The 27,304-nt window shown below is 51.3% G+C and overlaps 14 protein-coding genes and 1 non-coding gene across 15 annotated transcripts; 6 read left to right on the top strand and 9 right to left on the bottom strand.

The window, feature by feature from the left end:
- Nucleotides 1–72: 72 nt before the first annotated feature.
- On the top strand, nt 73–143 carry BO72DRAFT_t223. Its single transcript has one exon. It is a non-coding gene; the product is annotated as a tRNA-Gly (tRNA).
- Nucleotides 144–212: 69 nt separating this feature from the next.
- Nucleotides 213–1,223, bottom strand: BO72DRAFT_530410 (uncharacterized protein). The gene is made up of 2 exons (XM_040950295.1): nt 531–1,223; nt 213–454 (listed from the first exon to the last, which is right to left on the bottom strand). The coding sequence occupies exons 1-2, from the start codon at nt 1,078–1,080 to the stop codon at nt 297–299; spliced, it is 708 nt and encodes a 235-aa protein (XP_040798081.1). The 5' UTR covers nt 1,081–1,223; the 3' UTR covers nt 213–296.
- Nucleotides 1,224–1,956: 733 nt separating this feature from the next.
- Nucleotides 1,957–4,061, top strand: BO72DRAFT_488424 (cytochrome P450). The gene is made up of 8 exons (XM_040948043.1): nt 1,957–2,249; nt 2,307–2,398; nt 2,468–2,501; nt 2,551–2,749; nt 2,802–3,188; nt 3,241–3,652; nt 3,707–3,742; nt 3,805–4,061. Exons 1-8 carry the CDS (start codon nt 2,048–2,050, stop codon nt 3,970–3,972), a joined length of 1,530 nt encoding a protein of 509 aa, XP_040798082.1. The 5' UTR covers nt 1,957–2,047; the 3' UTR covers nt 3,973–4,061.
- BO72DRAFT_385599 (uncharacterized protein) lies at nt 4,048–4,688 on the bottom strand (the record flags this gene model as incomplete). The annotated part of the gene is made up of 2 exons (XM_040941590.1): nt 4,048–4,248; nt 4,299–4,688. Coding segments are annotated over 2 exons (591 nt in total), but the record flags the coding sequence as incomplete, so codon positions are not given.
- A 1,371-nt stretch (nt 4,689–6,059) lies between these two features.
- BO72DRAFT_214620 (WD40 repeat domain-containing protein) lies at nt 6,060–7,503 on the bottom strand. The gene has a single exon (XM_040939709.1). It carries the CDS (start codon nt 7,004–7,006, stop codon nt 6,239–6,241), a length of 768 nt encoding a protein of 255 aa, XP_040798084.1. The 5' UTR covers nt 7,007–7,503; the 3' UTR covers nt 6,060–6,238.
- Nucleotides 7,137–9,239, bottom strand: BO72DRAFT_214769 (WD40 repeat domain-containing protein). Its single transcript, XM_040939710.1, has 3 exons — nt 9,023–9,239; nt 8,080–8,910; nt 7,137–8,029 (listed from the first exon to the last, which is right to left on the bottom strand). The coding sequence occupies exons 1-3, from the start codon at nt 9,149–9,151 to the stop codon at nt 7,268–7,270; spliced, it is 1,722 nt and encodes a 573-aa protein (XP_040798085.1). The 5' UTR covers nt 9,152–9,239; the 3' UTR covers nt 7,137–7,267.
- A 479-nt stretch (nt 9,240–9,718) lies between these two features.
- BO72DRAFT_461517 (DUF3176 domain-containing protein) lies at nt 9,719–11,924 on the bottom strand (the record flags this gene model as incomplete). Its single annotated transcript, XM_040946523.1, has 2 exons — nt 9,719–11,428; nt 11,487–11,924. The coding sequence occupies 2 exons, from the start codon at nt 11,922–11,924 to the stop codon at nt 9,719–9,721; spliced, it is 2,148 nt and encodes a 715-aa protein (XP_040798086.1).
- Nucleotides 11,925–13,436: 1,512 nt separating this feature from the next.
- On the bottom strand, nt 13,437–14,823 carry BO72DRAFT_214856 (uncharacterized protein). The gene is made up of 3 exons (XM_040939711.1): nt 14,563–14,823; nt 14,233–14,486; nt 13,437–14,183 (listed from the first exon to the last, which is right to left on the bottom strand). The coding sequence occupies exons 2-3, from the start codon at nt 14,372–14,374 to the stop codon at nt 13,606–13,608; spliced, it is 720 nt and encodes a 239-aa protein (XP_040798087.1). The 5' UTR covers nt 14,375–14,486; nt 14,563–14,823; the 3' UTR covers nt 13,437–13,605.
- A 250-nt stretch (nt 14,824–15,073) lies between these two features.
- Nucleotides 15,074–15,751, top strand: BO72DRAFT_450980 (uncharacterized protein). The gene is made up of 2 exons (XM_040945381.1): nt 15,074–15,173; nt 15,232–15,751. Exons 1-2 carry the CDS (start codon nt 15,163–15,165, stop codon nt 15,668–15,670), a joined length of 450 nt encoding a protein of 149 aa, XP_040798088.1. The 5' UTR covers nt 15,074–15,162; the 3' UTR covers nt 15,671–15,751.
- Nucleotides 15,752–17,094: 1,343 nt separating this feature from the next.
- On the top strand, nt 17,095–17,424 carry BO72DRAFT_385620 (uncharacterized protein; the record flags this gene model as incomplete). The annotated part of the gene is made up of 1 exon (XM_040941592.1): nt 17,095–17,424. The coding sequence occupies one exon, from the start codon at nt 17,095–17,097 to the stop codon at nt 17,422–17,424; it is 330 nt and encodes a 109-aa protein (XP_040798089.1).
- Nucleotides 17,425–18,058: 634 nt separating this feature from the next.
- On the top strand, nt 18,059–19,334 carry BO72DRAFT_517127 (uncharacterized protein; the record flags this gene model as incomplete). Its single annotated transcript, XM_040949620.1, has 3 exons — nt 18,059–18,232; nt 18,299–18,672; nt 18,923–19,334. The coding sequence occupies 3 exons, from the start codon at nt 18,059–18,061 to the stop codon at nt 19,332–19,334; spliced, it is 960 nt and encodes a 319-aa protein (XP_040798090.1).
- A 243-nt stretch (nt 19,335–19,577) lies between these two features.
- On the bottom strand, nt 19,578–20,435 carry BO72DRAFT_450982 (uncharacterized protein). Its single transcript, XM_040945382.1, has one exon. The coding sequence runs from the start codon at nt 20,091–20,093 to the stop codon at nt 19,770–19,772; it is 324 nt and encodes a 107-aa protein (XP_040798091.1). The 5' UTR covers nt 20,094–20,435; the 3' UTR covers nt 19,578–19,769.
- A 372-nt stretch (nt 20,436–20,807) lies between these two features.
- Nucleotides 20,808–23,325, bottom strand: BO72DRAFT_214983 (DUF3433 domain-containing protein). The gene has a single exon (XM_040939712.1). The coding sequence runs from the start codon at nt 22,912–22,914 to the stop codon at nt 21,052–21,054; it is 1,863 nt and encodes a 620-aa protein (XP_040798092.1). The 5' UTR covers nt 22,915–23,325; the 3' UTR covers nt 20,808–21,051.
- Nucleotides 23,326–23,361: 36 nt separating this feature from the next.
- BO72DRAFT_530419 (uncharacterized protein) lies at nt 23,362–24,554 on the top strand (the record flags this gene model as incomplete). The annotated part of the gene is made up of 1 exon (XM_040950296.1): nt 23,362–24,554. Exon 1 carries the CDS (start codon nt 23,835–23,837, stop codon nt 24,552–24,554), a length of 720 nt encoding a protein of 239 aa, XP_040798093.1. The 5' UTR covers nt 23,362–23,834.
- A 64-nt stretch (nt 24,555–24,618) lies between these two features.
- On the bottom strand, nt 24,619–26,848 carry BO72DRAFT_479705 (MDR family MFS transporter; the record flags this gene model as incomplete). The annotated part of the gene is made up of 9 exons (XM_040947593.1): nt 26,617–26,848; nt 26,461–26,537; nt 26,283–26,334; nt 26,053–26,227; nt 25,970–25,993; nt 25,841–25,912; nt 25,274–25,777; nt 25,060–25,220; nt 24,619–25,002 (listed from the first exon to the last, which is right to left on the bottom strand). The coding sequence occupies exons 1-9, from the start codon at nt 26,842–26,844 to the stop codon at nt 24,619–24,621; spliced, it is 1,677 nt and encodes a 558-aa protein (XP_040798094.1). The 5' UTR covers nt 26,845–26,848.
- Between the last annotated feature and the right edge of the window lie 456 nt (nt 26,849–27,304).

Raw genomic sequence — 27,304 nt, forward strand, 5'->3', positions numbered from 1 at the left:
ACAGTTGATGGTCTGTTCTACATGAGTCTTGTGGGATATATTGCCAAGATGTGAGCCCCATAACATGAACCAGCATCATTGGTCTAGTGGTAGAATTCATCGTTGCCATCGATGAGGCCCGTGTTCGATTCACGGATGATGCAATGCTTATCTTTTTGCTTACCTTCCCTATTTCTACACCTGTAGTAATTTAATACATCTCCGGACATCCCAGCAACACAACCTTACATTACATATTGTTTTTGCATGTCGATTCCAGATTGATAGCTAAACCCAGTACAGTCTCAAAGCCAACCCTACGATTTCGACACCACACAAATCGCAATCCCCGCCAACACCAACGCCATCCCCACCCACGTCTCCCGAGCGATCACCTTCCGCTCCACGTACCACTCGCCCAACACCGTAAACAGGAACGCGCTCGAATTGGCCAACGGCACCGTGAGGGAGAGTTCTATGCACCAAAATACGGAGTCAGTGATTATTCGGAATCCCCTAATCCCTCATTCGTTTGCTAGGGCGGAACATACCATGCTTCCCCACCAACAGAAAGAACCAGATACTCCCCGTCAGGTTCACCACCAACGGCACCGAGTACGCCGGTGTCCGGAGGAGGTTGACCACCGTCCAGAACACGGAGACGATTTTCGTCCGTAGCCAGGATTTTTGTGGTTGCGGATGATGCACTGAAGACTGCTGACGCATCCAGACGGGTTGTTGGGATGGTGGGGGTGGGGGGAGGTCTGTTTCGCTGGCGCTGTCGTTGTCGTGGCTATTGTTGCTGCTGTCGGGTGAAGGACGGTTGTGTTCGATTGGGTTCAGGGGCACGGTTTCGTCGTCGCTTTCGGGTGCATCACTGCCGTAGGTGTTTGAGGAGATAGAATTAGCAGTAGCAGGGTCGTGCTCGCCGTGCGACAGCCCGGTTCGCGCCTCCTGGCGCGCGTTGAAGTCGGCGGCGGCGCGGCGGATGAAGGGGGTGGTGAAGCCCCAGGCGACGCCGACGAGGAGGAAGGAGAGGATGTAGTTGAGGACCGGGGGTTGGTCGGCCGGGGTATCGGCTGCTGGGAGTGGGGGTTCCATTTTGGATGGAGTCTGGGAGGTTGGTGTTGAATTGGGTGGTCAAGAGTTGGGACGTAGTCATTCATTCAGGTGAGATTTAGGGGGAGAGAGCTGGATTGATTGATTGATTGATTGATTGCGATAAGATAACAAGCGGAGGGCTGGTTGCGGTGGCGGATGCGCATTGCGGAGACGTCGGAGAACTAACTATCAATGGTTCACATACGCTAGACACCTCATTTCCAAACTTTTTCTTTATCATCGGCTACCTAGCTTGAATTTATACCGTACAATCTGCTATGGTCATAACCGAGATCATCTGCTCCAAAAAGAGGCTTTTGCCACGAAAAGGCTCTCCTGCGGTTAGGTAACTTGTAGTACAGTACAGTAAGACATCCACAGATGGCAGGGGCGACTGAGCGGTTGCGGGCAAATGAAGGCACGCCGAAGTCCACACATGAGCTCACATGAGCTCTCTTCTCTGTCATCTGTCATCTGTCCTCCACTTCCCAATGACGAAGCCAGATTGTTTTACTATGCAATGACTTGCGACATCCCTGTTGGTGCCTTCTGATCAGAACCGAGAGAGATTCCTGAGTGACACGGATGATAAGACTAGCCAATGGCTGCTTGAGTGGACCAAGCAGAGGTAACAAGGGTAACAGCACCGTCGAGAGATCGCTGTCTCGCCAGAAGAGCGTTTTGTTTCGGATCTGTCACGATTGGCGCTACAAAGCTGACATCTCCACTTGGTGGCTCTTAGAGCGGACTATAATCCCTGACCCCAGCATGGTTACGTCGAAACCATGAAAGCTCCTCAACCAAAGCTCGCTAATTGCTGCAAGACGCCGTTTGAGGTCGACCGGCGCACAGATGACCAGACGCACTGCTCCGCATCGCAAATAATGATTGCTTGCCGATATGCATATAAACCCAGGCTAGCCCCCGGCACGCCTTCGAAAACCAACGAAACCGTGGTCAACTCACAATGGTTCCATCTGCTACGATCGAAAATCTGGGAATACTCCTTATACTCTATTATGGCGGTTGGATACTCTATGCCAGGTGGCTCCATCCCTTGGCCAAATTCCCCGGACCTCCTTTGGCCTCGGTTTCCCGACTATGGGTCGTCCTGCATGTTGCCCGTGGCAAGGCAGTGATTGAGCAGAAAGAGCTGCATCGCAGATACGGTATGCTAGCAGAGCACTACAGTCGATTGCCCGTACGATGATGCTGACATTCTCCAGGGCCTATTGTTCGTATAGCACCAAACGAGCTCATCATGAATGACGCGCGATCCTTGAAGGCTATATACGGTGCTAACTCGGGGTCTCAAAAAGTGAGCATCCGGCTTTATCTGGCTAATTCCTCCAAGATATCAGATAACAGAACCCGTCTGACTATCTAGACCGACTTCTACTTGGCTTTCCGTCCGCCTTCGGGTAAGTCTCAGGTGGCACATTCGATCGCATGACGCTGACGCCCTTCTAGCACGATATCCAGACCATTTCTCAGCAACCGACGAACAGTTGCATGCCCGCAGGCGACGAATCGTGAGCCATGCCTACTCAATGTCGAATGTGCTCCAGGCAGAGAAGTACATAGATAAGTGCACCGATGTTCTACTCGAGCGCTTCGCGGAGCTCGCCCGACAAGGTGCGACGGTGGATTTCTTCCAGTGGGCTCGAATGTAAGTTCTCAAGCTAGAGTCACGTAGCCCTCAAGCTCAAGCTGTACGGCAGGTATGCATACGATGCAGTCGGGGAGTTTTACTTTGGTCGAATGTTCGGGTTCCTCCAGAACGGACACGACCACCTGGGCTACATAGCAGCCACCGACGTCCTGATTCCAGTCATGGCAATCTCTGGTGTCATGCCTTCGTATATACGTCCAATCTTCATGTCCGTTGGGCTCATGTTTGGCCGGATACGAAAAGCCTTCGGGGCGCTTGGCCACCTCACAAAAGCAGCCAATATGGTGGTAGAAGACCGCATGAGTGAAGCGAAGAAGGTAGGGGGACGTTCCAGTCATTCTGATATTCTCACGCGGATCTTCGATATTTATTACGATAAAGGCAAGTCCCTTGATTTTGAGGTGACGGATGTGAAAATGGAGGCTTGGGCTGCATTGTATGTCCTCGCCGTCGAACCCAGTGCGCATTGATCACTAATGAATGCGCAGCTTTGGTGGAAGCGACACTACGGCTATTACAATGGCGGCTACCATGTTCCACATCGTAAAAGATCGGCGGATCTATCAGACATTGCTCGAGGAGATCGATACGGCGACTGCCAAGGGAGAACTGGGGGCTTCGCATATTGCCTACAACGAGGCTGTGAAACTACCATTCCTTAGCGCATGTCTCAAAGAGGGCATGCGAGTCCATCCGACCACAGCGTTGACACTGCCCCGTCAAACAGCCAGCGAGGAAAGAATGGTATCTGGCTACAAGATTCCCGGTGGCACACGGATTGGTGCGAATGCTCCTATCGTGCAATCGGACCCATCTGTGTTTGGGGAGGATGCAGACGAGTTCTGTCCCGAGCGTTGGATGCGCCCGGGAGCTGATCGCCTAGGACAGTATATTCTGCATGTGAGGAACACTGTCAAGCGGTGAAATGGACCATGTGTACTAATTCTGGTGCAGTTCGGTGCAGGGTCTAGAACTTGTTTGGGAAAACATGTAAGCTCGCTTTACACTAAGGTATTCTACTGCGGTGACGTCGGTACTAATGCATCTTGAAGATGGCGATGTGCGAGTTGTACAAAGTCATACCACAGATCCTCCGGTCCTTCCATCTAGAGCTCGATTCGCCATCCGAACCCTGCCTCGCAACCCAAGAATATTGGTTCAACAAGCCCACTGCTGTCCAGCTGAAGGTGCAGCGGCGAGGGATTGGACGATCAGATTAGATACTGTTGATAAACACCGTATGGCTACCCTCGTAACCAAGAAAACCAACCAACATGCTTGAGCAAAGATCCACTTCATGACTTCTGCGGGGTGCTGCCATCCCATGTAAACTTCCGGATATGTTCAACTTTGACGTCGTTGATCTCGAAGATCCTAACCCAGGGCCGATAAACCGGGACAATCGGAAGCTTAGGACGTCCCTCCCCACAGATCGAGTCCAGATCGATGCCAAAACACTCTAGATACGCACTGTTCAACTCGGGCGACCATTTCTTCTGTACGCACCGTCAGCAAAGCTCACTTCATCTTCTTCGGGAATCCATACCTGAGCCCGACAGAGCCTGCCAAAGCTTCTAAGGAAGGACCTCGACTCCGCCCACGAGCGCAGCCTCGACCCACCATTCCCCAAAACCTGATCAAACCGATGGCCCTGCGCGCGCCACGCCGTGTAGACACGGAACCCCTCGCGCCCCACCGCCACGACAAACGTGTGCGCGAACGAGGTATAGTCCAGATCGCGGTTCTTGATCTCGCCGCGATCGAGCATCTCCACGTCCACCAGGTCGACTCCCAGCACCGTCACCGTGGCGACCTTGCCATCGATCGCGGCCTTCTTGGCCTGCGCGAACCGCCGCGACAGGTCCGCCGACCCCGTCTTCCAGATCTCCGCCATCGACGGCAACCCCCCCATCTCCTGCGACTGCCACTTCAGCGCCGCCAGCGTCGCCCCCCGCTCCGCCGGGCTCGCCAGCACCAGCACCAGCGTCGCCGCCACGTAGCTGAGATGCCAGATCGACGGGCGCGGGCGCAGGCGCGCGGGTTTCAGGCCTCGGTGCGGTGGGTAGGCCGACGCGCGCAGGCGCAGGTCGACGGTTGTCTCGCCGCGCAGCACGGCCACCCGCAGCGCTGTGATTCGGTGCGAGGCGGCTTGGATGCCCTCTGCGAAGAAGGTGTGGAGTTCCGAGTCTAGGACTTCCAGCGCGGTAGTCGGGTTGGGGTTTCGTGCGGTGAGCGCGGCGCGCGTCGCTTCGGAGGGGGATGGTTTGGGTGTGGCTGTCTTGGTGGGGTCGTTGTCGTTGTCGTTGTCGATGTAGTAGTAGTTGTTGTTGTTGTCGTTGTTGTGCTGTTTGGTGGGTTTGGGAAGTTGGGACTTGGGCTTGGACTGCTTGGGTGCATGTGTGGATCTGTGGGTGTCGGGCTTTAGACTCGATACAGTAGGTAAAATGTTGTGTTGTGTTGTGTTGTGTTGTGGTGTTTGCCTTACCTCGATCCTGTAGCCTTGCCTTCTTCATCGCCTTGCTCTTCGGGGTGAGGGTGGGGGTGGGGCATGGTGATCGAGCGAAAACTAGTCTACACGACCGGCTTCTGAGACTCCGTATACCGTTGCCAGCGAGTGTAGTTGACAAGAAGAAAGCGAAGCAGCTATGTAGGCGAGGGACGAGGTGGTGTTGGTGTTGTTGTGAGAGAGAGGGAGGTTGGTGGGAAAGGAACAAAGAAGTTTCACCAGAGAAGAAGAAGGGGGATATGTTATGAACAGACGTCGCAGACGTGTTATGTGCTGTGCAGTGAATATTCTCGGTGTAGCTTACACTATTGAAGTGAAGGTTGATCACGATCCAGGTTCTGGTGATGATACTGAAGGATTGGTTTGTTGGCCGGTGGCCGGGTGGGTGAATATCTCAATCTCATCTCCCAGAGGTGTTGATCTGAGTCCCTCCCTACTGTGAATGGATTCTCTACCTGAAGAGCGGGATGATGGGATCGTTACTGTTATCACATGTTATCTTTTCTTCTACGCAATGAGGGGTCTTGAGATCCGAGTTTTCTGGTCTCTGCTGGTATGGGAGGAGGGTTCGCCAAATGATCTTCTGGATATACTTGTTTTCGTCGGCAATGGCTCGACACATTGAAACAATGTATGCAGAGTACCTCTATTCTCTACAAGGCTATAACCTGAAGGAGTCTACGCGATGTTAGCGGATGAGGATATGAGGATGAAGAGAGATAGCCAAGTCAATACAGTTCGAGGCATGCGAAGATAACCACTACGCTGCGCTTGAATCTGGAATATCATTTGCACACCCCTTCCCATGGCCCATACTGCCATATCTTAACTGAGTGTCGGTTTAATATACAATGGTGAATAAGAGAAAATTGCAGGACAGAGTGTATCAAATGCTCTGCGAATACCGAACGCAGGTATCATAGCTCACAAACAACCAGCGTGGAATATCCTCCTGCTCTGCAGGCACTAACTACAGCACCTCATAACAACTCGCTGCGGAAATGGAAAATCAAGACACTGGCAGCACTGTACGCGATCGCAATGATATTCTCGAACGCGGCGGCGCCCTCCAAGTTGGTGTACTGGGGTGGCAGCCGGAGCAGCTTCTGAGCCCCCGCGAGGATCCATTCATTGTCCTCCAGGGTCAACCTCGGTTGAGGGTCTTCTAAGCTGGTCAGGAGCTCGACTCCCGTGTGTACTAACGTGTGGAGATCCTTCTTCGTAGTGACACTTCTGGACGCAGTGGATTTGTTTAGGTCGACCGCGAGCACGCACGTCTTGTTCGTAATATCCCACAATCTCGCGTCGGGGCCGCTCCGCGAGACCAAGAACTTTTCATCCTCGGTGAAACACAAGGCAGCAAGATTGACTGGTGGTTCCTCGGCCGGATCATCCTCCTCATTCGCGAGATCGATGCAATATTGTAATTTGGGATCAGGGAGTAGACTTTGTAGAACCTCCCAAAGTTCGAACTCGCGCATCGCGTCACGAGTGTGTCCCAGATCACCCAGACATCTGCCTGTAACGGTATCCCAGATGTATAGCTGTAAATCAACGGACAAGTCTGCTAGCAAGCGTCCATGTGGCGAGAAGCGAACGTCACGGAGATTTCTCGTTCGAATGACGGTAGGGGGATCCATAACCTCGCCCGCCTTGAGATCCCAGAGTCTGACCGATACGCGGGCACAAGTAGCTAGCATACTTCCATCTGGAGAGAGGGCCACCCCAGCACATTCTGCCACCCCCATGTTTGTAGTCTGGCAGCAGCGACCAGTCTCGATGTCCCAGAGTTGGATCTGGCCATACGACACCGATGCGAGGAATCTCCCATCCTTCGATATATCGAGTGCTTGACCGTCTGACGACAAGCCATATTTCGGTGCACTTTGGACTTTCAGAACCCGGAGAAGGTTAGTTGTTGTCGGCTGCCAGAGTTGGAGTATGCCATCATCTGAGATTACTGCCAAGATATTGCCATCGTTGGAGAGAGCAGATTTGAACAACGCTGACTAGTGCCGATTTTGTATTACCTGTAAACACTGGGCCTTGTAGGTGTCCCACATATAGATAGCTCCATCAACCGTTGTTGAGGCCAGGACTGAACCGTCTTTCGATGCCACGGCATGTATGATCTCACTTTCGTGGCCAGTAAGCCGTCGGATGCAGCAGCCGGAAAGCACGTCCCAAACTTGTATCGTACGTGAGTCAACCATCAGTGCCAGCAACTCTCCAACTTCCGACAGAGCAACTGCCCCAAATATACCGATTTCAGCGGGGATGCTCGATTCCTGCAAGCATTCCCCAGTCCAAGGATCTCGTTGTTGGATGTGATGGTCACGATTTGTTCCGCCACCTGACACTACCACTAATCTCTCTTCCTCTCTCAAGAACCCAACAAACACCGCTAGGTCTGGCAAGTCAATGGCCTGCAGAAGCTCCCCCGTCACGGGGTCCCATACTTCCACTATCTTGCTCGCTCCTCTAATTGCGGCCGATGCTAAGATCTTTCCGCAAGGGGAAAAAGCCAAAGCGCGACTTGACCACACACGACCGCTCAGGCTCTGCAGTAAAAGGCTCCAGTTTGCAGAGATCGATGGCATCCGATGCATCCAGTGCAATGCTTCCTTCTTAAAGAGAAGCCTGACTGTGCTCTGTGCTGGCACAAATACAAGCCCACTCAAGTATATTTGTAAGGGATATGGTTCGATTGTATATCGGCTAGATAACGTAAATCGCTTCGCGTCATGGATATATGCGTCGACACTGGGGTTCTTGGTATCACTTAGCTCCGCTTGTCAGAATGTGAGGCAGCAACACCTACAATCGTCATGGATTCCAGGGAGGCGATGGCACGAACTCCATCGGAAAGTCTCATCCAAATAAGAGCCTCTAGCCAATGTAAAAGATTTTTTCGGAGGAAGAGATCAATGGAGTCGTTCTTATGTATTTTGGCACCGCTCTGTTGTAGGTGGTGGACCCAGTAAAGGCATGCATAGCGCACGCCAGCTGGTAGCCACTGCTCCAATTGGCTCCGGCTAACATCGGTCACAGCAACAGCAGGGTTATCCAAGCCGAAGATCCCCTGTCCAGGTGGGGAACACGCCCATGATTGGGATATGATGTTCACACAGCACCCAGCCAAGGTGAGATGCGTCTGCCTCGTGTCTACATGAAATGCTTGCTCGGTACATCTCACTTCATCCAATATGAATTCACGCAACGTGGGATGGTGAAGTCGAAGGGGCAGATGATCATCTTCAGGAAGATCGACAATCGCGCTCAAGTGCCTGAGGTTAAGATGAATATCAAGGTTACTGATAGTTTTGTACTCTGGGCGTTTGACGCCAGATGACCGGGGTTCGGATTGGTACAAGGCGCCTAGTCCAACTACCGGAAGTGGAGAAACGAGCACAGCCATTGTTCCTAAGATAAGTCGAACGATGCTATAGATGAACACTTTTTTTTCAGTCGTGTGTCGCTCTGAGACGGTACTCCAAAGGACGGTGAGATAAATCTTGTCTAGCTCCGACTTTGGGTCGTCAATGGAAATGCTATCGTTGAGGAGGTGACTCAGTCGCTGGCGGGAGAAACGGCTGTCTGAACCGACAAAGTTGCATGCAGTCGCGGCCCATATGAAGAGACCACCGGATTTCTGAGTCAGAAGCTCAGTTGTGTCTGATCCAGGCCAGTCTTCACCTTGGTGATGATTTTTTCGCAATGATTTTGAACCTGTGGGCAAGGAAAACGCCTATGTCATGACTCACGATCTCCGCGTCTATATTGTGGAGCTTGAAGCACCGTCGCTTTTCTTGCGGTATGTCGTCAAACCTGGTCTCAGTCCTCGTATCAGGTCGGCTGGTTAGGAATATGCGCAATTTCACAGACTCTAGCATTCGTGTTTGAGCCAGAAGATGGAGGATCGTGGCGACTCCACCCGATGTTTCGCATTCGTCTAGGCACAAGTCTGTACTCGCTGATTCGGTTTTAATGCGCTCCGTATCCAAGCAACTGCACAATCTTGCCTACGCTCATCCGCGGGCTAGCAATGGTGTGAATCAAAAGAGTCTACTCAGCAGGTGGCGCCACAATCGGATCTACGCCACCAACCAGCAGCGGCTCCATTGCCGACTTTGGCTGCCCAAAGCAGGGCTCCAATCCAGTTGCCGTCCTGGTGCCAGAGTGTCTTGTAGCATTGATGAGAGACGAGTCGAGGGCCTCGGTGAAGCGCTAGCAGGTCGTTGCGCAACTGCTTCATCAGTTTCGTCGTGACTGATGACGGATTAAGGCGGATTCTTCCCCAGAAGGCTCTTACAGTATAGGATTTGAGTCCACATCTAACTGTTCAGGAGCTCGGGTCGGAAATATGTTATCATTGTGGAGGCAGTCATCCTCTATATCTTACTTGGATGAACCCCTTCTAGCCATACGGCCCGGGACACTACTCAGCATAGCAAACCTCTTTAAAATGTCTGGCGACGAGATAATCCTCGGTCTAGAGCAGGCTCTACACTCTGACTATCTCCACGCAGCATGATCCTTCCCTCTTCTTGCGATGGTGCAAGATCCACAATCAAATCACCAGCCAACTGCTCCATCTCGCTTGCCATCTCACAAGGACCACGCTCATTCATGTTGCGAGTGACCACGCTGTGTTCCAGCCCATGAAAAAGAAGAGGCAGCGTGGATGACTTCCATAAGCTAACATTTTCGCGACTGGTTATGAAAGCCGTTGCTACAAGCACGATGATGCCTGCCACGAGCAAGGCGACGGGAAGGGCCAGCCACGGCCATTGAACGGCAACGTATGAATCCTGCGTGGTGAGAACACCATAGATCGGATAGCTATGGGTGGTTCGCGCCAACTTGGAGACTGACGCGGCGATGTTTTCCATGACATTCTCGAATCCGAATTCGGTCGCCCTTTTCGCGACCCATGAAGACGTAGCCAGGTAATCTGTCCCACTATTCCACACCTTTGTCACACGGTCCAACTCATAGCCCTTGTTGAGGGTCCCAGCCAGCGGGAGTAAATCTTCCATGCGATACGGTCCGGGCTCCACTCCACAGAACTCATAATGAACTGGGTCGACCGAATATCCAACGGGATTGATATCAGTATTCGTATCATTCCAGTTTGTCAGCGGACTTGCGCTGGGTTTCCAGCAGTTATCGCCATAGCCATCTTGGTAGAATGATCCGAGATCTTCATCCATGATTTGAACAGAGCTAACACCATTGGTGACAGAGGCATTATACCTCTTAGCGCATATTGCCAGTGCGCACTCGGTCACTTGTGTGACTTCGATCACGCCTAGAAAGTCCGATGCGTTACTTGGCCAAGTTTCCGGCAGACTCAACTCGGCTTTGGATACCACGACCAAGGGTTCATCAACCCCTGCCACCCTATCAATGCTGAGAATATCGCCCAGATATTGATTCGGCCTCGTGTCGGCTATCCAGTATAAAACCTTCGGGACGAGCAAGTCATAGACCCCAGTGGGGCGCCATGTGATGTCAATTGAGAAATTGGATGGTGTCCCATTGATTCTAGATATCGAAATTGGAATTGTCTGGGGACTGAAGAGGCTGTAGTTAAACAAGGATACATTCCACCCGGAGAGGACCACACGAGTAGGGTCGATATCAGCACACCGACTGCATATCTCCACAGACTGGTACGGGGCCCAGGTACAGTTGCCTGTTGGACAGCTAAGGCCGAAGTCAATTACATCAGCCCAGATTCCGGTATTAATGGCACTTGTAAAGTCGGAATAATTGCTGGAATTAGGTTGGAAATGGCGTGACTGAGCTGCTTCTGCGCCTTCCGAATACCGATGTGTAGGTTTAACAGGATAACTGATAATTTGCTGGACAAAGGGATCGAATACCAGAGCCAAGATTATTACCAAGGCCGCGACGGTCACAAGAGAGCGATATTTATCTTCGAGTAGAATTAGGATCGAGCCCCAGGGCCCTCGGCTTGCATTGTCATATAATTGCACACTTGCCAGCCGCTTTCGAGCCTTCCGCAGTGTGATCCATCTCAGTTGGCCAATACATTGACCTACAGCAAAGATTAAGGCAGATTTTGCCACGGATGCGAGAATAGAGACGACAGTATTCAGTTTAACACCACTGGGCAGGTGGGGTGTTAACTGCTTGTTATAAATCTATTATAGAGTAATTAGGTTTCCCTGATGTTTAAGTGAGAGTTGGGGCTGATCATACCAGCAGGATACAAGCTATCGCAATAAGACATGCGATACTCAAGCAAACAGCGATAGACTCGTATATCCACGAGTCAGATCCTAGGGTACCCCAGAGGAACCGGTGGTGAGTCACATCTTGTAGAGATGGTGGTTTTATGACCTTTTTCTCATAGTTGGATAATCGAACAGGTGTGTAACCCCCTCTTGGTCCTTGCTTCTTCCTTCTGTGAAATAGGAACATAATCAAAGCAGTGATTATAACCATTAACACTCCGAATGTGACACCAAGGGCAATGCTAGCCTTGGTGCTGGTCGATAAGGAGGAATGTTCGCTGTGGATATCTGCCGAGTCATTTGAGGAACTCTTGGCGGGTATTATAATAGGCACATCGTCCGCATAAATTTCCGAGTAATTTCCATCAGGATCGATTCTGAGATCGGAGACACATGATCCCATGTCTGAAGTTTAGCTGAAGTAAACATAACCCCTGCAAGGAGATATGCTGTTAGTACACAGTGTGTTGACTGGCTAGCGATGAAGGATTCTTACGTCGGACAGCATCTTGCCCAAGTCCCAACTAGTGTATCATTCCGAATAATTATCTCTGTGGCAGCCGTGGCATAGCCACTGGGGCATTGTCCTGGAGAGAAATAGGAGTTTCGGCTCCATCCGGATGGCATACACGCCGTGTTGTTGTTAGCAAGGTGATAGTAATAGGTGGTCTTTGATTTGGACAAAGTCTGGAGATCGTGCAGACACGACGAGGGGGGTGTAAATACGGTAGTGAGCGGAAGTAAGGATGAGGTAGTACTTGTAATAGATGGTGTAGTGGCCATCTCTTACGAATTAGCACCTTTTTTGCGACCAGCATGTGATGAAAAGGGTTTTAGGACGAGACGTAGGGGTCAAGGGCCTTATATGCGAAAATTGCTAGTCGCTTAATCCAGTTTCTCTCGAGGGGTTCGATAGAGACTTGGAGGTGCTCATCGTGCATGGCAGAAACCAATCATACTCGCTGGGCCTGCATACGGAGTTGATCAGGCAAATCGGGATGCATGCAGTGGGCGGCGGTCGTGAGATACCTACGGAGTACCCCGTAGTACTGTGACACTGCGATAAATTGATTGCACCGTGGAAGATTCTTGCTCAAGGCTACAGCTACGAGTGGCGAGGCTGATGGTGAATCGAGACATGGGTTTGCCCGCTGGGCAGACAACAGGGGGTAAGATGCAATACAACCTGGCCGTCTGCCAATCACATTCCTGGATACGAGCTCACAACGGGTCTGGTGATTGGCTTTCGTGATCCCATTGGGGAAACCCGTTGGCTATCCATGATGCCAGGCGCTTCTTCCTCGCTAGGTAGCAAACAAATGTACTGTACCGACAGGGGTAGCGCTGGGATCAAAGCCTCCGCTCGAGCCCCTGAGAAAATGCTAAGCATACCCTGTCGAGTCTTTCACCGTGCCTCAGAAGGCTGGGAAAACCAGCCATCTTTGTTTATAAAAATGGTGGTCTTTAGGGCTCTCTGACGGCTCTTTCAATGTTGACCCGCACAGCCTCATAGGACGACTGATTCCCCCCACCTCAGCATACCTCAGCATCAACGCTAGCTTGTCATCGGTAGTCAGAATTCCTTACAGCGTCAACGAACATGAAGATGGAGATTGCTGCGCAATGTTTGACATAATCACAATACTCCTTATCGAGCGTCTTCCTCGCTCTTCTCCTTCTTGATAAATTCTTCGCTGCAGCTCCTTCAAACCTGTTCTTCTTTGCCGCCGCCTTAGGAAACGTCATCCCAGGCTCATTGTTCAACACTGTTATACTGGGAAACTTGTAGACCGTGGCCCTTAAATTTTGCTATTTACTTCCTCGATTCTTTTGAGCCAGAAATTTTCGACATCATATGCCCGAACATTGACAGGCCGATGGCCGTCATATCGTCTTTTTGCCCATATTGATACGTTCTAATTAGGCATCTGCTCCATTTTGTGACAGTGGGCAGTCAATTCTAGGGCAGCACGACCTCTTCACCTCATTTATATCAGTAATGAGATCCCGAGCATCGTTTGAAATTGGGACACTGGAAGTTATGGCCAGCTTGCAGGCAAACTGAGTAGAATCAAAGCTGATCACTATATATCAGAAGAGGTTTTTTGATAAGATGATTCTACACAAGAAATGATAGGTAAAAGACAAATCATCGCCAAGAAGGCATCAATAACCAAGATATAGGGTAGTCGACCTGGTTCTGGTTTAATCTTAGATAATGATTCGAGAACCAGACGACGCCATTGATCCTCAAGAGAATAGTTGGCAATGTCTTTTCTTTGGCGAACAGAGTTTTGGATTTCATGACGCAGAGAAGGATCAGCGTCCGCCAACTGCCGCGCAATTGTAGTCACAAAGCTCGTCGTGCGCTTGGTGTCACGATGGAGGACGGAGAAAAAGAAGCTGGCCCCAAGTCGATTCTCGTCATCATACTTACGAGCTACCATGCGGGCTATCGTCGACTTTCCTGTGCCAGCCAAGCCACTCATCCAAAAGATGCAGGGACCTTCGCGATCATTGGCCCAATGGTCAATGCCCTCAAGGATCTGCACGCGTGTGTTTTCGAGGCAGTAGGGGGACTCTTCACTATCAGCAATTGAGTTGAAGCGCGCGTCCTTCACGCAGGGCAAGTGTGAATCATTAAGCAACTGGGTTGCATCCCCTGTGATTGATTTAGCCGGGGTAGTGATAGTATTGGTCGGGCAACTTGCCATAGAAGTTGACATTTTCGGCCGTGCCGACGAATTGTCGAGAATAATTGGCAGCATATGCTGAGATGGAGCATCTTGAAGAATCTTGGTCTCCTTGGCTCGACAGACTCGACAGTTTCCTAGTCCTTTGATCGGGGATCATGGTGGTGTGGGTTTGGTGAATGCTGAAATGCTGGGGACAGAACGAGTCGACACCACCAGCAGCTTTCGTGAAACAAAATGCTGGGGATTATCTGTCTGATGGGAGCGCTAGTCTGGGTGAATCCGGTTCGGCGACAAGGCTGAATCTTAGCTAGTGTAGCGGTAGACTAGGTAGTAGGTAGTACGCACCGAGCGACGATTGGTTGTGTTTGAGGCTTAGCTGTGTGAGGTCAAGATAGTTCGAATAAGGGAAAGCAGGTAGCTGCTTATTATGCCCCCCAAGCCCCTCCCTAAATTTTGACCGATCAACCCCGGCGCTACACAACACCCGTTAACACCAGCAACGCCCATCACCCCAATATGGCTGAACCCATTGGCCTCACCGCCAGCATCATAGCGATCGCGGGTCTGGCGTACTCAAGTTGCAGGACTCTGAGCAGCACGATCAGGAATTGACGCGATGCGCCAAATATCCTCAACGACCTCCACGGGAATCTCCACACGGTCCAAAATCTGCTTCGGTCGTTACAGAGCGCTTTCGAGGGCCTGAATGAGAACGACCTGTCTGCCGGACAAAGGAGATGTTTTGAAGATCTCGAACCTTACATGCGTCGATGCGAGGCGACCTATAATGCTTTCGCAAAGACGCTGTCCCGGCTGACATCTCACTCTGATGAAGACAGACTCAGCTGGCGGGACCGAGGTCGCTTGCATCTGGAGAGACGGGAGATTGCAAGTCTGAAGAATGGACTGCAGAAGGGCATAGAAACTCTTGATATTGCGATCAACATGGCAACACTGTGAGTTCAATTCATACCGACCGATGCTCGGTGCTGATGAGGCGTCTCCAACCGCCAGTCGAAGCACCCGGCAAAATCAGGATGCGCTGCGGACTCTGGAAAGAAGAATTGTCACATCGATGAGTGAGTTTGCCGGTGAGATACAAGGCCTGCAGATGGCAATACAATCCTTGCCGTCTCCCTCTGAGAGCTCCAGCATCACCCGGACGGATGTTGATCAGGTGGTAAGTCTGTTAAAACGGCAAATTGACCTGATACAACAGAGCTTGAGGGTTTGCGACAGCGGGCTGAGGGAGACCTCGAGAAGTACTGGAACGACGGTGGCGAATGCCAGAGTGCTTGATAAAGCCCGTCAGCTCATTGGAAACATTGGAAGTGATGTTCGACTTGGGCCTCACACACTACCGGTGAATATCAGTCATGCGGAGGCTAGGGACAATGCATATCATGGGGTGGGAAACATCTCCGATGCGGCGTTGGAGGCGTTCTTGAGATAGTAAAGCCTGAGCGAACTTCGTTGTGCCTGAAAGGAGGTAATGAGAAGTGAGTTTCAAATATATCGTGGATAAGCAAGAGTGGCACCAGCTGCGGCCTAAAAGGTTGTGCGTCAGCGATGCTGTAGCAGCGTTTGCTGCGGTGTTGTGAGCAGAGTGTAAGCTGGACCGTGGTTGATTTGCAGTCGAAGAATAGCACATCATGGTTTGCTCAAGCGATCAACGATGTATTGAGAGATTGAGGACAGTTGGGAAATGTTCGGAGGTGGAGGTTTACTAAGAGAGAACATGCATACTCAGAACAGTTGGAAGTCACCTGTTCCCCGGCTCTTTCCGTTATAAGGTTCCAACTCAACCAACTACTCAATTAAAGCCACGCATTGTTCATCAACACTCTTCAACGAAAACAGCCATTTGATTCGACCTTGGTATTATCAGTGTACCATGAAGATGAAGAGACAGAAGAAACTCCAAGATCAACCGCAACATCAGGTATAAGATTGAAGCGAGTTTGTGCACTTACAATCGAGCAACACCTGTTAAATAAAGACGGAGACCGCTGCACTTCACGCCCACCTCCAGTTCAAACAAAGATTAACGCTTGACCTTGTCAAGCAATACATCATCAATCCGGATGTTTCCACCTCCGGAGTTACCGAGATCCGAGTCCGTATATGCACGGCAGACTCGCATGGATACCCCGGATCGAGTCCAGGACCGTCGAAGTAAGTCCACTGCCAGACCTGACTGTCGTACAGAATATGCATACGGAGTACACGATCCATTCAATGCGACTGCAGAATAGATCGGATTGTCGTCATCACCATCCCCCCGAGTCATTACCCTCCAGTCCGGTTGGCAGACCCATGTCACAATCATCTGCAGATTAACTAACCCTGCCGACAGCGGTGTAACCTCTTCGAACCATGACACACTGCCTCCAATGGTGTTTCATCTCATAACAGCTATTCCATTCCCTGGCACGGGTGCATATTCTCGCTGTCTCGCTTGCACTGTGGCCAGGGGCACTGCCATCAGAGGGCCCTACCCGGCGGATATACCGACATGACCAGGTGGCTGGACCGAATCTCAATCGCATGCATCATGAGAAGGGTTAGGCAGCAGAAACATGGCACGCAGTGCGGTTGTATAAATACGTGCCCGTTCCCCAGGGCTGGCTGACTGACCGAGTCGCCCTCAAAACCCATTCTCTACTCAGCGACAGGATTACCTCTCATCCCCCAAACGCTGACTGCCTATACTCACTCGACCGATCCGAAATCTCCGCAGCGATGAAGCCTCTTACCACCCTCGTTCTCTTCTTTTCCTGCTTCGGCCTGTTGGCAGCTGCCCCAACAGATCTCGCCCATTTCATCGACGCAGCCACCCACTTCCCCTTCGTCGACATCCCAGACCACTTCCCCGCCATGTGCTCCGGCACTGGCTCTGGGTATTGCAACCTGGGAATTGCGAGCTATATCCCCTCGTGCGGGACCAAGATCCGCCAGGCGTTTGTCTACGATCGCTACTGCCGCGGACTCGGAGCGCGGCCTTTCGACACCGATACGGGCAAATGGTCCGTCTACTCGCTGCTTCCATACACAGTGGAGCTGTCTATCACCGGCGGGGGCAGGATCCCGGATGGGTCATTCATGTATGCGGGGCGGAAGACGGATCTGGGCAAGAAGATGTACTGCCGAGCGTGTTCAGGGCTCGGGGACTGGGAGTGCTGTCAAGTTGCTTTCGACTGTCATTAGGGGAGATTTGGGGTGGGTCAAGCTTAAAAGAGAGTTCGGAGTGAGAAAGCTTGCCCTCAGCACGGAGTCGGTGCCTGAGCCGCGTCGATTGGCGAGTTGATGACTGGCATCATGTTGTTTGCTTTGCGTGTGTTTGATGATTTATATCCCCTGTCTGCTAGCAATAAGATTTGATGTGATTGAAGGTGTTAGACATCCAGCAGAAGTAGTCATAGTCAGCATTTCAGCACAAGAAGATGTAGTGATTGTCGCGCTAAGGGGAACAACTTACTGGACACCGAAACTCAAGGCCCATGTTTGCAGCGTTTACAACATTTGTCTCCAGTCAGTAAGCTGCAGCCATGCAATATACTTGAATTACAGTGAGCCAATTACCATTGATTGACTCAAGACAAGGCTAATCGAAGGATGGTGGTTTGCATCCTTTGTCAGCCCGGGAATTAACCCCGACACCGGAATGTATACAAGATGCCGGATGTTTAGCCTGATCTCCAGGCCTGTAGAGCGATGCATGAAAGTAGCCTGTAGCCTGTAGCCAGTAGCCAGTAGCCTCAACAACTCCAAAATAACAACCGCACCCATTTCTCAAAACACTTGAACCCCCCCCCCAACATCTGAGAGAGAAACAACAACCATGTCCCAAGACCCCCGCCTCAAACCATTCCACCACCTCCAAACCCCCTACAAAACCTTCCAGGATACCACCACCAACACCTCCGAAGAAATCCAAACAGACATCCTCATCCCAAAGACCATCCCCAACCCCAAGCCCCTCCCCATTATAATCTACTTCCACGGCGGAGGCCTAGTACGCTCCCCAGCCCTAAGCCCGCTTCCCCCTTTCTCACTCAAGCAAACTAACAGAAAAAAAAAGATATGCGGCTCCTCCCTCCACCCCGACTGGTTCCCAACCTACCTCCTCGATCTAGCGCAAACCACGCCTGCCGTCCTCCTCGCCCCGAACTACCGTCTCCTCCCGGAGGCCACCATCCACGAGGTGTTCGGCGACGTCCTCGACTTTTGGGACTGGGTGCACGCCCCGGCCAGCGTTGCCGCGCTGCTCGCCGCGGTCCCTTCACCCCAGAATGCCTCGGACAGGCTCGCAGTTGACGTCGCCCGCGTCCTCGTGGCGGGCGGTTCCGCCGGCGGGTATCTGGGTCTGTGTCTGGCGCTGCGGGTTCCCGAGCAGATCGGCGGAGTGGTCGTGGGGTATCCTGCTTTTTTGGGGGTGTCGTCTTCTGCGGTGGCGTCTGCTGCTGCTGCTGCTGCTGCTGCTGCTGTAGCGGGGGGAGTACCCGGGGGAGCAGGGTCTTCCTCGGTGAGAGGTGACGATGAAGAGAGGAAGAGTGGATTGAGCAACGGGGATGGGATTAGCCCAACCTCCACCACAAGCACAACCGCAACCACAACCACACCCTCCCCCTCCCCCTCTCCAACTACCCAAGACCTAAACCAAATGCACCACCTCCTCAACACAGCCCTCGCCCTCGCCGCCCAGAACCGCCGCCCCGTCCGCACCTCCACGACCCCCCCCGGACCGCCTCGACCTGATGAACGCGGCGATGCGCACGGGCCGGATCGCCGAGCTATTCGCGCGCGGCGTCGACCCGGCGGCCCACGACCCGGACCGGACCCTGCGGTATCCGATGGAGAGGCTGGATGAGCCAGCCCCTCAGGTTCCGCGGGGTGGGATTGTGATCTTGCATGGGCGGGAGGATGAGGTCGTGTCTGTGGAGGATAGTGTGCGGTTCGTTGGCAAGGCGAGGAAGGTTTTGGGACCGGAGGGGGGTGCGGGGAAGGTGGTGGTTGTGGTGCGGGAGGGGGGGCATGGGTTTGATACACCTGTAAGATTGGGGGAGGGGTGGTTGGGGGAGAGTTTGAGGGGGGTTGTCGGGGGGTGGTTGGAGTGACCTTTTTGTGGGGGGGTGGTTAGAAGTTGGGAGATTGAGTATATAGCACTATAGAAATGCAGGTGTGTATACAGGGTCCTTAACGAAAGCATGTTTACAAGATAAGACCTACTCCCATGCAATGTAGTTCACTACAGAAAACACTAATATCGTCTCAAAACTCTTCCAGTATTCAATATGGTCCGACAGACATAGACCTATCTAACCAATAAAACAAATCCAGACATGATATATCCAACAACACCCGCCCCAAAGCACAAAAAAGAAAATCCAAGCCATATATTCATATCATATAATTCATCAAGAACTTATTATCAAGTCAATAATAACAGCGCAGCAGTGAACGTGTCTCACATCCCGAATACATTACCACCTCTCGGCCAAGCCACCCCCTAAAAACACATTCACCACCCACTGGAAACCCGAGCAAAAAACTTAATAAGTATCCCCCGTCGACTCATCCAGATCTTGAATACGGTTGACCCCGCCCATGGGGGTGCCCGCCGCCAACATCATCTCGCGCTCGCGCCCGGAGGTGCTGAAGCGCTTCTCTTTGAGGACGGGCTCCTCGCCCAGGTTCTGGTGGCCGGTGCGAACGGTGGTGTTGCCCTCCGGGTCGGTGTGCGAGGCAAAGGCCGCGCGGTGGCCGGATTCTTGGGTGTGGGGGGGCTGTTGGTTCTGGTCGTTTGACGAGGAGGACGAGGAGGAGTACGAGGACGAGGATTCGAAGTAGGAGGTTTGGGAGGAGTTGTACGACATCTTGGTGGTTGGTGGGTTACGTCGCTTTGCGCTTTTCGATATTGTAGAAAAATCGGCTGTGTTCGCGATATGTGGTTTAGGTTTGCGAGGTTCTTGTGGAGATTCGTGAGGGTTTGCACGGAAAGGTAATTTGCAAATACAAGAATTCAAGGTTTGCTTGCTAGAATCGATTTAGAGTATGGTGATCTAGTGATTTTGCTTGGGGTAAGGCTGCGTTTGTGGGGAGATTCTTATACTGCGGCTCCGTGTGGCAACGATGCAACGATGATGTCATGGCGAGATAATTCCAGGGCGGGCCTCCTTATCTTCCCCCAAGAAATATGAAGTCAGCCCCAGTCCTTACCAATCCTTTCCCAATTTTTGAGGGTCAAGGGGCCACTGGGAATAGCGTCATGCTTAGATGAGCCGGTCCATGTGTCAGGCCTGGCATCGCCCTTGATTGGTCGCCCATGACGATCCAGGGTAGCGGCCATTGCGAAGGCTGCATCATTCGTACTGAACTTACTGCAAGTATCGACCATCGTATCCACTCACGATAGACTTAACGCGTAATTGGGTGGAAGATTCACCCATTGTGGCTGTATAGCACGCGTGTTACACATGGCAAGGGGGATTGTGACTGTCAGTTGCTGGACATCCGAGACTAATGCCGCCCATCAGATCGGCATGCAGCCACTCCATCGACCACTAGCTTGGACTTGGGCCCGCAAAATAGATTAATTCTCATGTGCACTACCGGTGCTACCTACCCGAGTATATTTGAACATGAGTGATGCCTCGAGGGCAAGTAGACTAAGTCGATCCACTAACCGGACATTTTGTCCTATCCATCCTCAACCAATCCAGACAGATCCTGGTATGACTGTCATCATTCGACTTATTATTTTCATCTTATTAATCATAATCCTCAAAACTAGCTCCTATTCGTGTTCGAATCACCAGGAGCACCGTAACCAATTCAAACAGAGTATCCCGAAGCACGAGACTTATAATCCCACATCATATCATCCAGATCTCGACCGGACGCAGAAACCATCACCTTTCCCCTTTCGTCCACTGCAGCCGTATACAAGGCATATGCGGGATCATTGAGGGCGAGCTTCACGATCCGAGTGGCAGCCGGATGGTGCCTCCTGACTCGGGCAATAAACCTGCTCGTATTTCCCTCGTACAGCAGCTCCGCGGCCCCCAGCAGCCCGACGGGCTCCTCCCATAGCACCGACCGGTGACGTTGGTGATAATAATACAAAATGATGTTGCATACCACAATAAAGGACAATATCACAATGATGTAGTACGCCGTCTTGGGGACCACAAATAGCCGCGTGTCTGGGGTAGAGACGGTTCCCTGGATTGAGGGCTGCTCATCGCGGTCCACCACCGAGCGAGGGAACCCCAGCCCTTCATTCGCTACAGCGTATATGGCTTCGAAAACTCGTTCCGTAGATAACAATATTTGGTCCCTGTTAGCGTACGGGTCCACGGTGTTTGCTTCTAGGACATGCCTGTTGATGAGATAGGAGAACCCGTCCACGGATGAAGCACCAGTGGGATCTCTGAATGATATGCTAGTCAGGTTCTGTTCGAACCGTTCCCAAGTAGCGGGCCGAAACTCAACGGACTGGCTGGGATGGTCTTGGAAGTGAATTACCGAGCTGTTGTGTTTGTCTGAAAATCGGGTTACAAGATCACCGTGTGTCTTTCGGTATATAGGGATGCATGACACGGCACTATAGTCTGCGATTTTGAATGGGGATATCAAGTTTCGAATCCCTGATATGATGGTAATGCGGCTATAGCCAGCATTCGCAGTGCACTCTCTCGCTGACAAGCTCCGAATGCAGTAATAGGTTGAGCTGTCCAATGTCATGGAGTATGTGACATTACAGCCGGCATCATCAATTCCGACTGTCAGAGTTCCGCTTTCGTCGTTGTAGGGGATATACTGTAGGGTAGAATTCTCTTCCGTGTAAACAGTGCAGTCAAGATGGCCGGACACAGCTAGGTTGTAGGTAGTGATATTACTAGGCACCTGAAAGCTGTCGAACCCATATGGCCGGAAGGCATAGTGCAGATCTGTCCATGCTGATGGTGGCGCCTTAAAAATAAGCATGGCAAATACCTCGTCGACAATCTCATTCCAATTCAACGAGTCATCAAGTGCCAAGTCGTCCCATATTTGTAGAGTTTTGAGGGTGTTAGTGAAATTGTTGATGACTGGTGTTGCAGTGAGCAGATGCGCAGAAAGAGGGACCACGGTTATGTTCGAGACAAGGTAGAGAAGCATGATGACTCCCAGAATGTAGTGCTTGTTCCGGATGGCCAAGTACCACGACCAAAGGAAGGGTTTACTGCTGTAATCGAGCAGTAAGGAGTTCTTCAGTGTGTTGCCCTTGCGCAACTCAACATACGGTTGTTGCTTGGACGCTGCATCTACCACCGAGGCCCAGAGGTCTCGGGACAGCGTGAAAAAGGCATTGGGCAAGCTAGTCCACAGATATGCTGCACTCCAAAGTTTCTGCAGTATCCCGCCGGGCCCCTTGTCTCGGCCCGGCAAATGTTGAACGGATAGTAAGCCATTACGGCTTTCTGATATGGCGAGGAGGATCGATAACGTCAGAACGGGTGCGATTTCAAGAACAAGAAGAGATGATATGTAGGCCGATCTCAAAGGGTAAGGCTTCCAGTCCCGTTGCTTAGAGCCTGGGGGTGGGGGATAGTCGCAGTCATGGCTGATGGTTGTTGTAGCACCTGGGAGCATCCGACTGTATTCCTCAATGAGCTCTACGGGGCTCGAATCGGCAGAGAAACCCAGAGACATGATTCAATTATAAGACATATTATGTCCTTGAGAAGATTGTAGAGTTTTTGAAGTGAGGAGAGGTAGTCGAAAGGCATCTCCTTGACTTCGCGGACGAATGCTGCGAGTTTGTGTGAGATGGTGACGAACAATGGATCCTGGTTAGAACGGATACATCGTATTTCCCGGAGGTTTGTCTTTCAGATTTTGACCTGACCGAGTTTCTCTGTGGACACATAGTGTGAGCACAAAGGAAAAAAGACAAGCCTTACCAGCCTCCAAACCCAGTTTCGGTCCACATTGACCAGCTTTGTGGATGATAAGCTTTATTTGGGTGGTGACCGCATACTGCCTGGGTCGCCACACACAGTTACTCAGGAGCCGTACGAGATCCAGAAGCAATCAAGATTTTATAGGATGAGATCTTCTGAAAGAAATGATCTTGAAGACCTCATGATGAATTGGTGTCCTTCATTGCTGCTAGTGGGAGAGGGAAGGGAGCTTTGGATGGAAGCTTGAAAGAAAGCTTTGAAAGGTGGACTCCCCCGCATCACGTGGCTGAAATACTAAAGCATATAAAAGCAAGCATACAACAACATGGCCTTTGCCAATCCCAAGAGGGGAGTGAGTGAGGACAGAGAAAGGAACCGACCAGAGTGAATTGCAACAAGTCCCGGCCAATCTAGAGAAAACCCCCAACTTCTCTTCATTGAGGGACTTCTGGTTAAACAGTCGCGTCAAAGAATAAGCGGAGAATTGCGCCATATAGATAAAGATGTTCAGTGGGGAAAAGATCGACCAGTGAGTCAACTATGTTCAATGATCAGAATAAATACTATTAACCTGACCGTGATACGGGGAAACAGCCCCTCCCCCGCCGTCAACTTGAGGGAACTCATCTCGTAGCGTAAATTCACCGTGCCCATCGTTTTGAGCCAACCATGCCTCTGCACGGTAGATACCGCAACCTCGACGTACAACCAGATGAGGCAATGCCTTTCGAGGCATTTCATCTCGACTTGCTGGCCGTTGACATGCAGCGGTTGTTTCTGCAATTGCTGCATGAGCGGGCGAAAGACCCGAAAGACCGGGTCTTCGAGTTGGAAGATCAGGATGTGCCCCAGTTTCTCCATTTCTGCTCGGAGGTCGTGAACGTCATCCACGACTTAGAAGAGGACTGGCTTATAGCTGAGATCCGGGAGATGCTCGAGCATGTCTGCCTCACGTGGGCCTATATGCGTGGTTCCCTCGACCGAGCGAGGAGAGCTGGGCTCCGGCGACTGAACGATTCGCGCCGGGGGCTCCACACCTACGACCGGGCCTGGGCCAAAGGCATTGTCAAAGAGCTGGCGCGGGTGACCAGCTGCAGCGCGCATGCCGCCATTGAAGCCTTGGTACGCGCCGCCCTGAAGCCCGAAGATGTCGCACGGCTGCACGTAGAAAAACGACCCATCCCCCGGCGGACCGAGGAGACCGAGTGCACGATCTGCGGCGGAAAGCTGGGGAAGAAGCCCGTCTGGTGTAAGACGCAGTGTGGCCATAGTTTCTGTTTCCACTGCATTGATTCGTGGCATGAGGAACTCTATGAAAGAGACTCCATGGCCAACTGCCCTTACTGCAGACAACCGTGGCCGCATTCTCTATCCTCTTACCGCACGTAGCGGTTAGCTGTGTAGAGTGATGTCGGGAAGCAACCTGCTTACTAAAAGAGGCACATTGGTCAATCTAAATACGCTTCTCCTCATCCCCTGTAGGCTGGCGCTTTCTTATATCCTTCCACCCCATTCCCCATGCCGCACAAAAACAGCCAACACCTATAGCAGCAGACAAATAAAAAACATGATTTATCCCCTGAGTATATGCCAGTAACACTCCTGCCAGTTTATCCTTCGAAATTGTGCCCCGGATCGCTCCAGCCCCAGCAGCAATCACTGCTCCGGAATCCACGGACGAAGCGTATACCGCCAGGCCGGACTTCAAGCTGTTGATGAAGGTGACTTGGCCTAGGGTGAGGAAAACTGCCTGGCCCAGAGTTTGGCTAAAAAGGAGGAGAGAAAGAGCGATGGAGGTTTCAGCTTTGGGGAGGATGTTTTGGACCGCAAGGAGGGGCTACACCCATATGTTAGTATAAATAGGCATAAATGTGCCAAAAATTGGTGAACTCACCGCTTGGGTACCTAGACCCCGTCCAGCTCCGATCAGGATCTGGTATCCAATCCATGTCCTTGTTGGTGTCGACAATGAGAGAAGAGATAGCAATCCGTTTCCAAGTGATAATAACCCCCCGCTACCGATACTGAACGGAAGATAGTAGCCCACCTTCCTCACTGTACGGCTTTTAGAACCGATGCTCTTTGCGGAGGTAAGAGAAATTTCTTACCTAGAAACCCCGAGGAAATGACAAGAATCAGCTGACTGATGATGCTTGGGAGTGTAGAAACACCACTCATCATCGCGGACACTCCTTTCACCACTTGAAAGTAAAGAGGAAGATAATATGTTGCACAGGCATTCATCCCGCCGAGGAAGAACATAAAGAGACAGGAGCAAGAAACTATTCGCTGAGAGACCATGTAGAGAGGGAACATGGCCTCTCTACCGGTGCGGTACTCCCACCCCAGAAACAGAATGAACATGGCGCCTGAGCCGCAAAACAGACCAATGACTGTCGCGCTATTCCAAGGATATCGGTTTCCGCCATAATCGAGTGCCAGAAGGAGCTGAATGATGGCCGGTGCGAAAATGGAGAATCCGATCAGATCTAATCTCTCTCGGATGATGCGAAGGGTTGGCAGAGGGTCTTTCGTAGCTTTCGGTTCTGGGATAGTGACGAAAAGCAAGACAAGAATAATGACGCCGCCGATTGGAAGGTTGATGTAGAAGCCTACAACATGGATAATCGGTAAGAGATACCAGGCAAAGAGACACGCGCAGAGAGAGTACTTACACCATCGCCATGATACATACTCCGTTAGCGCCCCTCCAATCAATGGCCCGAGGACAAGGCCGAGCTGAGCAACTAGAAAATCACGGGTCAGAGGAAATACCCCCAGCTGTATCAAATTGTCCTACTTACTTGCCAGCAAGATGGCCGTCATGGCTATTAGAAAGCAGGATTAGTGATGTTACAAGAATGAGTCAAGACAATATGATGCATACGTGCTTGTTTCTCCGGGGGAAAAGATCTCGTAATAATTGTCAAGGCACCGTTTTGGATACCTGAAGCTCCGATGCCTGCCAATGCCCGTGCAACAATGAGCATTTTCGAGCTAATTGCCAAAGCACAAACCAAAGAGCTGACCATGAAAATGCCCAGCAGCGCAATGAAGGTTTTCTGGTGGCTGTTAGCTATCTTCGCCAGCAAGAGAATGAGATGGGTGCGAGCGTACCTTGGTGCTGAAGTATGTGTACAGTTTCCCTGTGAGTGGCTGAAAAGATGCACTGGATGGAACATTAGTGAGTCTTCTTCTTGTTCTCTTTTCTTTAAGACTTGAGTTTTGAAATTTCTTTAATCCATTCTTATATATTCTGCTTAACGTCTGAAAGAGATGGCAATAGCTAACATACCTAGTGAGCTGATATGCACTACCATACCATCCCACATCAGAAAGAGAATGGAATTGGCTTGTGACTCGGGGAATTGCCTACTATGACATGCCATCAGTCAACAGGAACGTATACCTAACCAGCAGCAGTCCCTCGTATCTCAAAGCTCAATCTTACCGGGGCAACGATAGAAGTATCAACAAGCACAAGAAGGGCGGCAGACGTCAGAGCCGACAGCAGCAACACAAGCCTGAAGCCAGTGATATAATCCTGTCGCTCTGTTGCTGGCCCTTGCTCTCTAGCCTTCTCCATTCCTCCATCTTCTTCCCTTGATGCTACACGCATCGTCTCTTTTCCGCTGCGAGTCGAGAACTGGGAAGTATCGTCATATGCCTGCTTTTCCATTTCCTTTGGTGGGCGTGGCGATATAGTTGAAAATATTTCAAGATATTTGATGGGAAACAAGGGGGGCAGTCTGCCTACGCACACGTGACCCTCCCATTTATTCATTCTACAGATGAAGAGAATCAGGGGAGGCAGTCTGCACACATACACGTGACCCCCCTATTGATTCATTCTTGCACTTCGCGGCAGATGATAGGGGTAAGGAGCGGAAAACAGAGAACCAAAAAAGAAAGCGTAGAGATTTGCATGGTTCCATTTAGGTATACAAACTGATGCACGACTGTAGCTCTAAGGGAATAATCGCCAATTCGCGTGGACCACTACCGGTACACCATCAGCATTCCAACAATAAGCAATTCTCCTTTCTAAAATCTGAAGGATTTATAGAATAGTTCGTTGCATCTAATTTACCTGTCTTGGATCTATAAGATTATTGGATTGATTGGTGGAGGGGGAGAAC

Source organism: Aspergillus fijiensis (assembly GCF_003184825.1).
Source record: "Aspergillus fijiensis CBS 313.89 unplaced genomic scaffold BO72scaffold_52, whole genome shotgun sequence".
NCBI lineage: Eukaryota > Fungi > Ascomycota > Eurotiomycetes > Eurotiales > Aspergillaceae > Aspergillus > Aspergillus fijiensis.